The sequence below is a fragment of the Aphelocoma coerulescens genome, chromosome 2 (assembly GCF_041296385.1).
Source record: "Aphelocoma coerulescens isolate FSJ_1873_10779 chromosome 2, UR_Acoe_1.0, whole genome shotgun sequence".
Lineage (NCBI taxonomy): Eukaryota > Metazoa > Chordata > Aves > Passeriformes > Corvidae > Aphelocoma > Aphelocoma coerulescens.
This window is the reverse complement of record NC_091015.1, coordinates 45,400,369-45,412,862: the sequence shown is the minus strand read 5'-3', so window position 1 is coordinate 45,412,862 and position 12,494 is coordinate 45,400,369. Positions and strand designations below refer to the sequence as shown.

The 12,494-nt window shown below is 37.6% G+C and overlaps 1 protein-coding gene across 4 annotated transcripts in view; it reads left to right on the top strand.

Annotated features, from left to right (window-relative positions):
* Positions 1-12,494, top strand: part of SATB1 (SATB homeobox 1) — a 92,331-nt gene that overhangs the window by 16,922 nt on the left and 62,915 nt on the right. For 2 of the 4 annotated variants that reach the window (XM_069007256.1, XM_069007253.1), the window contains exons 1-5: positions 1,071-1,877; positions 4,726-4,961; positions 8,751-8,927; positions 9,731-9,857; positions 10,585-10,708. In XM_069007256.1, coding sequence (XP_068863357.1) covers positions 4,751-4,961; positions 8,751-8,927; positions 9,731-9,857; positions 10,585-10,708 — 639 coding nt within the window. In that variant the 5' untranslated portion in view covers positions 1,071-1,877; positions 4,726-4,750. Of the gene's footprint in view, positions 1-1,070; positions 1,878-1,969; positions 2,040-4,725; positions 4,962-8,750; positions 8,928-9,730; positions 9,858-10,584; positions 10,709-12,494 lie in introns of those variants that run through there. The other 2 variants (XM_069007254.1, XM_069007255.1) reach the window with 2 other exon arrangements.

Here is a 12,494-nt window from a genome sequence, read left to right as displayed (position 1 = left end):
TCCTCCTCCTCCTCTGCCACTTTCTCTCTCTCTCCCAGGACGCGTCGGATGATCCGGGGCCGCCGGGGAAGGGCTCCGGGCAGCAGCAGGGAGGCTGCGTCCTCCTCCCGTCTCTGGCTGTGAAAAAAAAAAAAAAAAAAAAAAAAAAAAAAAAAAGCCGGTGGCCTCGGTGTTATTTTGTATTAAAATGAGGAGGAGGAAGAAGAAGCAGCGGCAGCAGCGGCAGCGAGCGGTAGCGGAGAGGAGGAGAGGAGGCTGTGAGCAGGGGACGGCGGCGGCAGCAGCAGGAGGAGGAGGAGTAGTGATGAGTCAACTAATAATTTAATGGGGACAGAAACAGAGAGAGGGAGAGAGAGAGAGGAGGGGGGGGGGAGCAGAGCGAGGCAGCTCCGTCCGGGGACACACACACACACACACACATACATACATACACACACACACACACACACACATATCCATGTAACATCCAGCAACAACCACCAAACCGGCCTAAATAACAACCATACCCAGCCAGCCAGGGGAAACGAGAATTAAAAAAAAAAAAAAAAAAACAAAGACAAAATACAAAGCCTACCATTATTATTCTTTTTCAATTGTTACTGGGGGTTTTTGCTGGCTTGGTTTTTGTTGTTGTTGGCTTTTTGCAACCTTTCTATTTAATATTTTTTATCCCTTCTTGCGAGTAACTCTTTTCGGAGTTCCCAGATTTTCTTTTTTTTTCTTTGCAGAAGCAGAACCAGTTTTTTGTCGTTGGTTTTCTTTTTTTCTTTTTTCTTTTTTTCTTTTTTTTTTTTTTTCCTGGTAGGATTTGGGTTTTTTTAAATTATAATTTCTCCCGGTTTTGGACTCGGAGGGAGTGAAACCTCGTCACTTTTTTGTAGTGGTGGTGGTGTGCCTTGTTGTGTGTTTCCTTCCTCCCCTCTGTTCTTTTTCTCTCTCCCCTCCTCTCTCGCTCCCTCTCTCCCCCCCCCCCCCCCTCACTCGCACAACAGCCCCCGGTAAATGAGAGGAGACAGGTCCTCTCTGCCTTTTTTTTTTCTTTTTTTTTTTTCCCTCCCGGACCGCAAAGGCGAGATTAAAAGTGGCATTTTAGTGCCTTTTCCTGCAATTTTCTCTCCACTTTTTTTTTTTTTTTTTTTCTTTTTATCTCCAGTAGCGATCTCTGGGGCTGAGGTTTCCGCAGAAAGTTTGGGGGCTGTTACGGTGTGTATTTTTGCGGAGGGGGAGGGGAGCGGGCTCCTTCTGTGTGTGCTGCTCCTCTGGGTGCCTATTGGAGAATAATAGTGTAAGTGACAACCTAGAAGTAGACTTTCTGCTCTTCACACTGGATAGAAAAGCTGCCTTTTTTTTTTCTTTGCCTTTTTTTTTTTTAATAACCCCCTTTCTCACTTGATCCTTTACGCATTGGTTTTGTTTTTGAAAGGATAGCTAGACTTAAGTCACCCTCCACCTTAATTTAAACCTGCTACTTATTTTTTTATTATTATTATTTATTCCTCATTTTGAGCGTTACACTTGTCTGATCAATTTGATCTGCAGCTCTGTCTTCCGTTGCTAAACCTCGAAAACTGGCTCTCTCAAAAGATATTTAATCTCTATTTTTTTTTGTCCATTGCCATTTTTGCTCATGGCTACTCTGTTTCTCGCTATCTGTTTTTGCCCCTCCCCGCCTAGAAGAAAATAGCAACAAGAAAAAAAAAAAGAAAATAAGAGAATATTAGGGGAAGTAGTCCTCAGGTCTGCTGCCCCCCCGCCCCCCTTCAGAAAGGGGGGGACCTAAAAAACATCAGTCTTGAACTTCTTCCTCTTCAAGAGCTCGGGCTGCAAAGGAAACCTCCTTTGTTTTTGTTATTTATATGCTGTCAAGTTTTGAAGTGGTGAGTTTCGGGTCGGTTTTGCTAATTTCACTCAGAAAACTGCAGTGTTTCTGTTTCTAGATAAGTACTTTGCTTCTTTGTCTCTTTAAAAGGTCACAGGGAAAGCTTGGCCTGGATTGTGAGAGCCATATGGAACGGATAAGTGCGGAGCCTCTCTCAAATGTGATTATGGGTTTTTATGGGGGAGGGAGGGAAGAGGAGGGGAAAGGCATGGGGAGGGGGCTGATTCAGGAGGAGAGAAAGAAATAATATAATACCGGCAGCGTTACATCGCGACAAAAGGAGATACCGCACCGACTCTCATTCAGAAATTGCGCGGTGTGCCTGTACGTTACGCTGGCTCCAGGAAACTGCCTTGAAATTGTGCTCTTCTCTCACTGATCTGTGATGAAAACTTGTAGTTGTGAAAGATGCCTATATGTGAAACCCGGGGAAACTCCTGGCCTGGAACCGGCGGAGATGATAGGTCTTTCCTGCCACCCTCTCCCTGGGCAGGCCATGCTGGTTGTTGCTCATCACTATTCCAAACTGAGGTTTCAGTGAACTTTAGCCTTGGGCATGGAGTTTAAATGAGTAAATTAGGTGTTTTATGTGCATGTAATTTTGCTTTGTAACATAAAGCTTTTTACAAGATGACTAAGCGGTGAAAGGATGCCGATGGGTGGGTGTTCTCAGGCCAAGCGAAAATGACCCATTTGATGTTTTGGTTGCAGTCAGTGTATTAACTAAGTGGCGATCTATCACTTTTATTCACTGTACATGATGTAGTGCGATTCTGACTCATGATGACTAGATACTTTTTGTAGCAAAGAACCTCCGTGCCTTAGAGTACTTCTGAAGTTGCCAAAAGTGATGAGGAATTTCTTGTTTGGGGCTTTTTTTTGTGTGTGTGTTTTCTTTCACTCTCCCCCCCCACCCCCCCCAACCCCCCCTTTTTTTCCTTTTTTTTTTGTTAATCCTCTTTTTCTTGAGATAGACCAGTCTCAGAAAAGCAGCCCTATGGTATGTTAGCATCGTCAGAAACATCGGAAGATGTTAACAGTACGAGTCTGTAATTCTTTGCTTAGGTTACACTTTACACAGTTTAAAAAATTCTTTTTGAAAAGTGGCTAAAATAGGCATGTTTACTGTTAATGAGACGCGTGACCTAAAACAGATGGGATAAAGATGAATGGTGAACCTTAGCCTGTCACCTAACAGCATAAGGAAAAATAACGATTGTCTGAACTTCATCTATTTTGGTTGCATTCTTGAGGTTGCTTGTAAAGGTTCGAATTAATACATTGCGTCTTTCTTCACTGTATCGGGAAAAACAGCATGATGTTCAAACAAGAAAAAAATAGTTTACAAAATTGTCATTGGCATGTATACTGGTGACATAGAAGTATATATATAAAGATTCCAAGATATTTAGGTTCTAATAACTTCGCTTTGAAATGTGCAGAAAATGTATGGAATTACTAGGCAACTGAAAGAAAGTAGCAATTATCCGATTCACACCAGTCTTTCTAAATATGACTTCCCCAGTATTAGTATTTGTACTTGCTAATGTAAATACTAGTACATAGATTAATGTCTGTTGACCTGTCCTTAGTGATTATATTATGTATATATATATATATATATATATATATAAAATTGTCTGTGTAGTTATACCTTTCCCTGTCAGGGAAAGGTGGGTAAAATACCTAACAATCAGAACAGTATTAATTAATGAAATCATAACCAGAAAGATTCCTTTGCTCTCAGCAAGGTCTTTTAATATAGTTGTCAACACAGATTCTGATGAGTGGCAAAAATCCTTAAAACTTACTCTGTTACGTTGTAGGCTTGGGAGATTTTTAGTGATTTAGCTGTAATTGTTATTCATGGACGGAGGTTTCGAAAGTTTATAAAAAGGGAAGTACAATCATGCTAGCATATACCTTTTCTTAATTTGCTATTGAAATTCTGGTTTTTTGGTTTCAAATAGCTGTGTCAGCATCACCCAGGTTTTAGGGTTTTTTTATATCTAAGGGCTTCAAAAGTACTGTAGAAATTGTGGAGAATTTTTCCCCAGCTTTATGTTTGGTGAGAAACTATTCAGTTATTTTTCTTAATTGAATAAACTGCTCTGTTTAACACTTAAAGCTTAACATCTAAAAAATTGCATATTTTGAACTTTGCAAAAGTTGATAAACTCTTTGTATAGTATTGGTTAGGAAACTCAAAAGCAACCATCTCCCGCCACTGCTTTCTGAAGTTAAATGTCAAATTCTTTTCTAACTTCTGTTTTTAAGGGGGAGAGGAATTGTAAATGGACAATAGCCTACATCTCTAATAAATCTGTTGCTCCTTCAACTAAAGTTTTCACAATCTCTCTATTGTTGTTCATCCATTTTATAATCAAATAGATCAAGAAATTTTCCATTAGACTCTTTCTCCCTCTCTCTACAGTAAAAACATCCGCGATTAATACCAAACCTTTCTGTGAGATTTGTAACAATAGCTGTCTTGGAGCACACACCTTGACAATCATCATCACTTATATGAGTGTTAGACTCTCAGTTTTAGTAGAATATCTCCAAAGATTTTGTTTGTTTTTTAAAGAGGTACTCTGGTTGGCTTTTTAAAAATAATTCCACTAGATTATGATACAATCTCTCTGTAAAGTGGGGTAGGAGGTAATTTTTGAAGAATAAGTTTGTTTCTTTTTAAAAAGGCATTTCTTTCTAGTTAAAATAGTTATCTATTCTTCTTTATGAGCTTATGATACATATATATTTGTCTCTGTACATGTGCAGGCTGTGTACGTATACATATGCGCACACGTGTACAACATATATATTTTTTTTTTGAATCATGGCAGGTGATCTTTAGAGGCGGGACTGAGTATGGATCATTTGAACGAGGCAACTCAGGGGAAAGAACATTCAGAAATGTCTAACAATGTAAGCGATCCGAAGGGTCCACCAGCCAAAATTGCGCGCTTGGAACAGAATGGGAGCCCATTAGGAAGAGGAAGACTTGGAAGTACAGGAACTAAAATGCAAGGAGTGCCTTTAAAACACTCTGGACACCTGATGAAAACTAATATTAGAAAAGGTAATACTTTTGATAATTCTGCATTAGAGAAATATGATTTATAACATTTTGGGGGGGAAGCATACTTTTGCAGACTCTACTTCATTTATATTTCAGGATTAAAATCTCCATTCTAAAACACTATATATTCCCAATTCTGATATAAATCACATTTGGGAAATGTAAGGTTCATTCTTGGGTGGAGCATCTTGCTTTTCAGGGTGGAGTCTGATTTTTGTTAAGGTAAAGGCTAGCTATTCTGATTAAAGCAAATTCTTACATTGAAATATAAGTAATTTGGTGCATTAATTCTTGGAGTAAGTGTTGGGCTAAGAAACGCAAAAATACGTAAGAGTAAATACTGAACCCCCCAAAACAAATTCTCACCTTTCCTCCTGATGATGGTCCTAAGATTGGAAGGACAGCAGTATTTCCATAGCAGTTGCAAGTTGGTTTAAAGGAGAGAGTGTAAATCTTTAGGTATCACATTGGAAAAGTCATTTATGATGTCAATCTTCGCAGTTTATTTTCTTAAGTACAATTCATTATTGAACAATGAACAACTTGGGTGTCATATTTTTCAGTGGCTGGTTTGCTGTAATTAGACGTTTACACAAGGAAAAGGCACATTTAGAATCATTGATGTTTGTATATGGATGGCTTTTGTTTGCATTGAAAATACTTTTAATGGACAATAATATACAAATTTTACTTATCAAAATGTGTAAGTCTTTTTGACCATGTCCTGCGGGCTTGCTAATTTAAATCAAAATATGCTGCATGTAATTTGGCATATGTGTTAAAAAAGCCTTTACTTTTCCTAGTATAATCAGTTATGTTTATAATCCAGATTTTTCTTGTATTTGCTAAGCAAAGTGCAAAATGTAACCAAGACTATTAAACGCACAAAGTTAGAAGGCAGAGGAATTTCGTTGTGTCTGATGCATAACATTTATCGTACAATCATTTATTTTTTCCTCGGTTTGGCGAAAACAAAGAATATATTGATCCTGAAATGAACAGACACAGCAGTCCGTATTGTTAGATCTTTATCTATTAAAAATGGAAAAACAGCACTTCAGCAAATTCTTTGGCCTCTGCTCATGATTACCCTATTTATTGATTGTTTGCCAAGAATGTATGCATCTTAAGAAAGCCAGGGTAAGAGCATTAAAAATATAATTTATTACGGCGTTTCAAGCAGAGTGCATTAACATTGTACAGTGAAGCAGTGGGGCTGTATAAAAAGGACTTTCTGACGCCTGCAAACATATAAGTTCCATAAATTCCTAAATAGGAGATTTCAGCTGTCTCTGGTATTATGTGATATTTGCACAGCAAACTTTAATGCCAGGACAGTTTTAGACAAGGATTCTACAGACTTCACTGCTCCTTATGGCAGACGTGCTGTTTACACAGACTCGTAAACCTTCAGCAAAAGCTCTAACACTGCCTTCAGGTTTAAATCATGCTGTATTTTTAGCAGGGAGCACTGACCAATGCTCTCCCCTTTAATACTAGAAGGTTATGAAGTTGCTGCACTTGGAGGTCTTGCCAAGTACTAGCAGGAGTGATCAGCCAGCTGAGGTTGTGCTCCCCTGTACAACATTTTTCACATTAACAGAAGGACACTAGTGACAGTTTGCTAAAAGATTTAGTGGCTTGATTTGTAGTCAGATGATACCTGTGTCGCACTACCAGGGTCCACCTCTGATAATCTACGCTGTGCCTCAAAATTTGGCCAGGAGGCTCTCCTGTGTTGTTTAAAGTACTGCATTTTCCAAAATGCTGCAACTCAGGAAACCATGTACCTGGCAAAAAGCGTGCTGATAAGCAGTGAAGTACCTGTGTGTTGTGTCTGATCATAGCTTAATTTGTAAGAACTGATAAGGGGAAAAACAAATATGCTTTAGCTGGTTTTGGATGTATCTGCACTGTTTGTTAGAATGAAGCTTTGCTTGCACTTTATCTTCAGGAATTACTGGTGAAACTGCTTAAGAATTTTGAGCCCTTACTCTGAGTCAGACGGTAGTAGGTGAAACATCAATTGTGAGAGCCTGAAAGGGATTAAAAAACCAAAAATCAAACCACCACCTTTTTGCAGATGAATCGTGTGTGTCCACAGCTTATTTAAAACCAGTGAAGTAAACACCACTTTGCATGTACTGCTTTTGCTTTGGTCTTCTCTCCCTTCCTGGCCAGTCTCACTCAGATTACAAAAAAAAAAAAAAAAAAAAAATCCAAAAAGAAAAATAAAATAAAAGCTCCTTCCTGCACTACATAAATATTGGCAAGCTTTTGCTCTTGTCTTTCAGTCTTTCATGCTGAGCCTATTGGGCAAACTGGAGTGAGTTTGTGAGCTTTTTCTTGCAAGTCTGAAGGGGTTTATTTGCCAGAGATTGGCTCTCTGGTGAACAGATGTAGTTTAAATATACGTGCTTAAGAGGTACCTTTTCTATCATGATTTCCTACTATATGTTAGAGCACAAATCAACAGACATGGTCTTACTCTATTGTCAAGAGTAAACCTTCCTTTCAGACTACAGCATGTCTGGTGCACCTTAGCAGGTTAGGAGGTTTCTGTAAGTCTAGAGGGCAGTGGTTATAGAGGCATTAACATTGTAGGACTAATTGGAGTTCCTGGGTGCCCTGTTAAAATAACCCTTGTCATCATTTATGCTAAAGATGATGCCCCTCTGGCAGGCTGCCATAAGACAGTTCTGTACATCTCCTTTTAACCCTTTTGCTTTCTGTCATTGAGAGATCCTAACCTGTGCTGCTGGAGACAGTGGAACAGGATCGGAGCTTAAAATGTCAGGTCATTGTGTTATCCATGTCCGTCTGGGTGGGATTTTCATGAAGTCCAGGAATCTGATTGCTGGGAGAGACTTTGTCCCTAAAACAGCTTGGGTCGTTTGTTACTTTTCTCTCTGTCATCAAAAGGGAGGAAAAAATTAAAATAAAATAAATTAAAAAAAAAAAGGTAAACGGAAAGAAAAAAGATTATTTGCTTAGTATTCTGTGCAGTGTATGGAAGGGTTTGCCATATGATGCTACAAAACTGGAAATCAGTAATTAACTTTCAGGCATGCCAAAATAGCATTGTGGGGTGTAAAGTGCGGGAGACAACAAGAACAACAACAAGAACAACAAAAATAAGCCTGAACTGCAGGTACACTTCTTAAAGTGGCATTGAAATCATGATTTGTTCCTTAAAGATGCGAGTGAAAGTAGTGCTCAAGTGCACTCAGTGAATGAAGCATGAATTAGTGATAACTTTTGCCTTGTTTCCTTGTGTACTCTTTTCAGAGTGAATATATAACACACAAGGTGATTTGTTGTTGATGTTGAAAGCAATTAAATATTTTTGGCAGGACTAAGAAAGTTTTAATGTTAACGAACAAAATTATGTGGCTGGTACTAAAATGGCTTACAGTGAAGACATCTGCAGTATGTATTTAGGTTCTCATGCTGCCTGCTACTCACAACAAATCAGGCAGGACAGAGAGAATCAAGTTCTCTTCAGTCAACCTTGTTATTTCTATAGAAGGTAATTCTTTAACTCTGTATCTGATCAAGCGAGATAAATTTGCATTTTTGCCTTTCAGGGAGATGTATGTTTTATAGAACTTTCTCTTTTTTGAGGAGGGTGAGGGGAAAGGACTCGGGGAATATGTTGATCAAATATTTGTGATGATTCTTGATGCCTCCTCTGCCTGTTCGTACAGGTTTTATTTACATAACGCTGTATAGACCCACCTACTCTACTATAACTCAAGTTTAATATGTTAAATTTAATTTTTTTAATAGGAAGTATGCTTCCAGTTTTCTGTGTAGTGGAACATTATGAAAATGCCATTGAGTATGATTCTAAGGAGGAGCATGCAGAATTTGTGTTGGTGAGGAAGGATATGCTTTTCAACCAACTGATTGAAATGGCATTGCTATCTCTTGGATATTCTCACAGCTCTGCTGCCCAAGCAAAAGGTAAATAAGATTATGAAATTGTACAATGAATTGTGTTTGTTTGTGGGGTCTTGGGGGAGGGGCAGGACTTCTTTCAGGAATGCAATGCAGGTTTTACTTCTTAAACTTCTGGCAGATTCTGTCTCTATTTTTTTTTTTTTCCTTAATGTGTTTTTATTTAGTTAGTGCACATTTTGTTCATGGGGAATGTGGAGGTAAATTCCTTTTTTTCTTTTTTTTTTTTTTAAAGAAGAAAAAAGACTTCAACTGAATCATTAGTATGCTTATTGACCTTAATAATCTGCTCCACTGAGGATCCACAAGGAAGTGTAAAGCATATTTGAGCAGATGGACTGTTGAGAGTCAACTTGCATTTATGACTGAATATCCAGCTCTGTTTCTTTTATTTTGTTCCTGATGGTTTTATAGACTGCAAAGTAATTTTTTTTTGTGCTCAGTTCCTGCATTGCAAAATCCTTTCTAATTTATTAAGAGGAATGCTAACTATTATATCATGTCCTATTGAATTCATGGGAACTTAGGAAAATATACTTTTATACATATTAAAAAAATCTCTACTGTAAAGCATTTGTATAATTTCATAATATAGATAAAGCCTATCCTTGGTGGTGTGTGGGTGGGGGTTTTTGGAGGGGGGGATGTTCTTTTGTTTTGCCAGATTTAAGAGGTTAGAAACAAAGGTGGCTGTCTTGTTAAAATCAGATATTTCTTTTGCCTTTAGGAATAAGGTAAATCACTTTCTTTCCATTTTTCCTGCCCTTCTTGCCCACTCCCCCTCCCCTCCAAAAATTACAATCCTGCAGGGCTTATCCAGGTTGGGAAGTGGAATCCAGTTCCACTCTCCTATGTGACAGATGCCCCTGATGCTACAGTAGCAGACATGCTGCAAGACGTGTATCATGTGGTCACACTGAAAATCCAGTTACACAGGTAAGTCACAGACCAGTTCTGGGATGTGAACTGTTACTTGTCTGCTCTTACCTGTCAGTATTGCTTGTATTTCATTCCCACTGTGCTTTGTGCTCAAAGTACAAAGGCTTGCCTAAATTCCTTTTTAGTTACTCTAATTCTTCTTTAACTTACAGTATACTATTGCAGAAAACTTTTATAGCTCTGATACATAGATTTTCTTTGGATATCTCATTAAAACTATATTGCATTTTAGTCAATTAAATGATGCATTACAAGAAGGCATTTTACATAAAGTTTACTTAAGAGAAAAATATTTTTGCATATCATGAACAGTACCATCTGTGTGCATTTTGTAAAAGAATGACTTGCTCACACTTATTGTTGCTGTCTAGGTTCTTAAATTTCACAGCAACAAAAAAGAAAAAACGGTTAATATATTAATGCTTTTCATGATCAGTCGTGAGAAAGCATTACACCTTAAATTGTTTTACCAAGCGCATCAGAGCAGGAAGGTAGAAGTAACATGAAAAAATAGTCGCCACATGCAGCTGATGTATAATTCATGCATCAATACAGCAGATGTGTTGTATAAAGTAATTAACTAATCGGAACAATCAGGAGACCGAGAGCAATCTCCAGATGCATCTGCTTGATGCGCAAAATGAAATCTGTCTGTCTTAAAGGAATGTTCTGCAGCAGGATGCAATCTTGTAATAATCCCTTTTCTAATCTGTGTTTCAAATAGTTGCCCTAAACTAGAAGACTTGCCTCCTGAACAATGGTCTCACACAACAGTAAGAAATGCTCTGAAGGACTTACTGAAGGATATGAACCAGAGTTCATTGGCCAAGGAATGTCCCCTTTCGCAGGTACTTAGCATAACATGTAATAAATAATAAAGCACTATAGGCAACGCTGATGTGAGATTTGAGATTTCTACAGACTGTAGCAAGTAGTACCCGTGGAGTGGATCTGCCAAAAATGCAAATGCATTTGACCACTTCATGATCTTTATAAATATGCCTGATTCATTTTGAACATAGCCTTACAACGTTTCCCATGGGATGTCGTGAAAGGTTGTTTACACCACACTGAAATCATCTCACAGTAAACTGGATTTTAACTGGTTTTTGTCTTCAGTCTTTGAACTGCTTTGATGCAACTACTTTTTTCAAGCACATGTGTTCAAGATGTTAAAAGGCTCTTTACTTATTGCTGTCAAAAGTACTATTGAATCTGAATGCTTGTTAGATAACCTACAGTAGTTTTAAATGCTAATTCATAAACTGAGACAGTCTTTGGCATGCTATATGAGATGAGATGAGAATAAAGAATAAAGCTCTTTGGGTGATATGTTGTTGCAAAGAACCAAAGGAAAATCAGTCATTTATTAGTTCTAATCAAAATATACCTAAACAAAAATGAAACCTCAATTTATGCATTGCTAAATATTGAACCGACGCGTTCCTCAAGCCTTAGTTGTATTGTTCTATTTTTGCCATTCTTTTTGTTCTTCTCTTGTCAAATTACTGCAAAGGCGCAACTCATTTTTCTACGCAGTATGGTGTCCAATGATGCTGTGGTGGGAACATGGTATTTTTTTTTACCTTTTAAATTTTAAAATGTATTTCATTGTGGTGCAGTAGAGGCAAATTCAGTATACAAATAAATGATACTAACTGTGGCAGGGAGGGAAAAGAGAAATTAAGGAAGTAAAGGTATTTTTATGGGGATTTTATTTCTCTTGCTTAGAATACTGGAGTCTTTGTCTCTGAAAGACTTCAGTTAATCTACAGAAGACTACTCTCCTCCTCTGTCTATTTTTCATGAAGATAGATTAGCAGACTTGTTTCCCATCACTTTTTTTTTTCACTACAGTTAGATTGTTTTCAGTGATGTGGCTCCAATATAGGAAGTTTTGAAGTGGAAATAATCAAAATTATCTTCACTGGTTGTAAACCATTCCAGTAATATGTCTACATTCCAGTAATATTGTATGTACCTACTGTAAAAGCATGTAAGCTTTTGCACTGGCTTATGGAGGCTGCAGATAACCTGGGATTTTTCTCCATTTTAATCTAATAGTGCTACTTTTTACTTGATACTGATGGGAAGCAAATAATTTCTGTTGAGATGGAATATCTCATTTCTATTTGGACATTGTGTTTCACGAAGGAGTTTCTGTATATATGTATATATAAAGCAGAAAAAAAACTTTTAAAAGGAATGATTTACTATAGACAGTATCATGGTACTGGAGAAAATTCAATAATTACATTCTTCTAAAAAAATTCTTTCAAACTGTACTAAATTTTTCTGTAATAACTTTAATGGACAAAAACCCATCTTGCTTAATAGCAGCTCTTCAAATTAATGTTTGAGATGACTAAAACTCCAGACTAGAGAACTCTGATTTGGGACTGTTTGGTTACTGGTTTACATTTCTTTACTTGTAAAGGAATACACTTAAAGCTGTGAGCTTCTTACTATTGTTCAAAGCCTGATTATTACTTTTGCCATCTCTATCTTCACCAGTGCTGCCATAGCTGGGTTGCAAGAATTTAAATAACTTCTGCTTTTCTTTTTTTCTTCAAAAACCAAGTAATATTAAGCTTAAAATACATTTATTTAATCTTAACTTTTGGAAAATCAAGC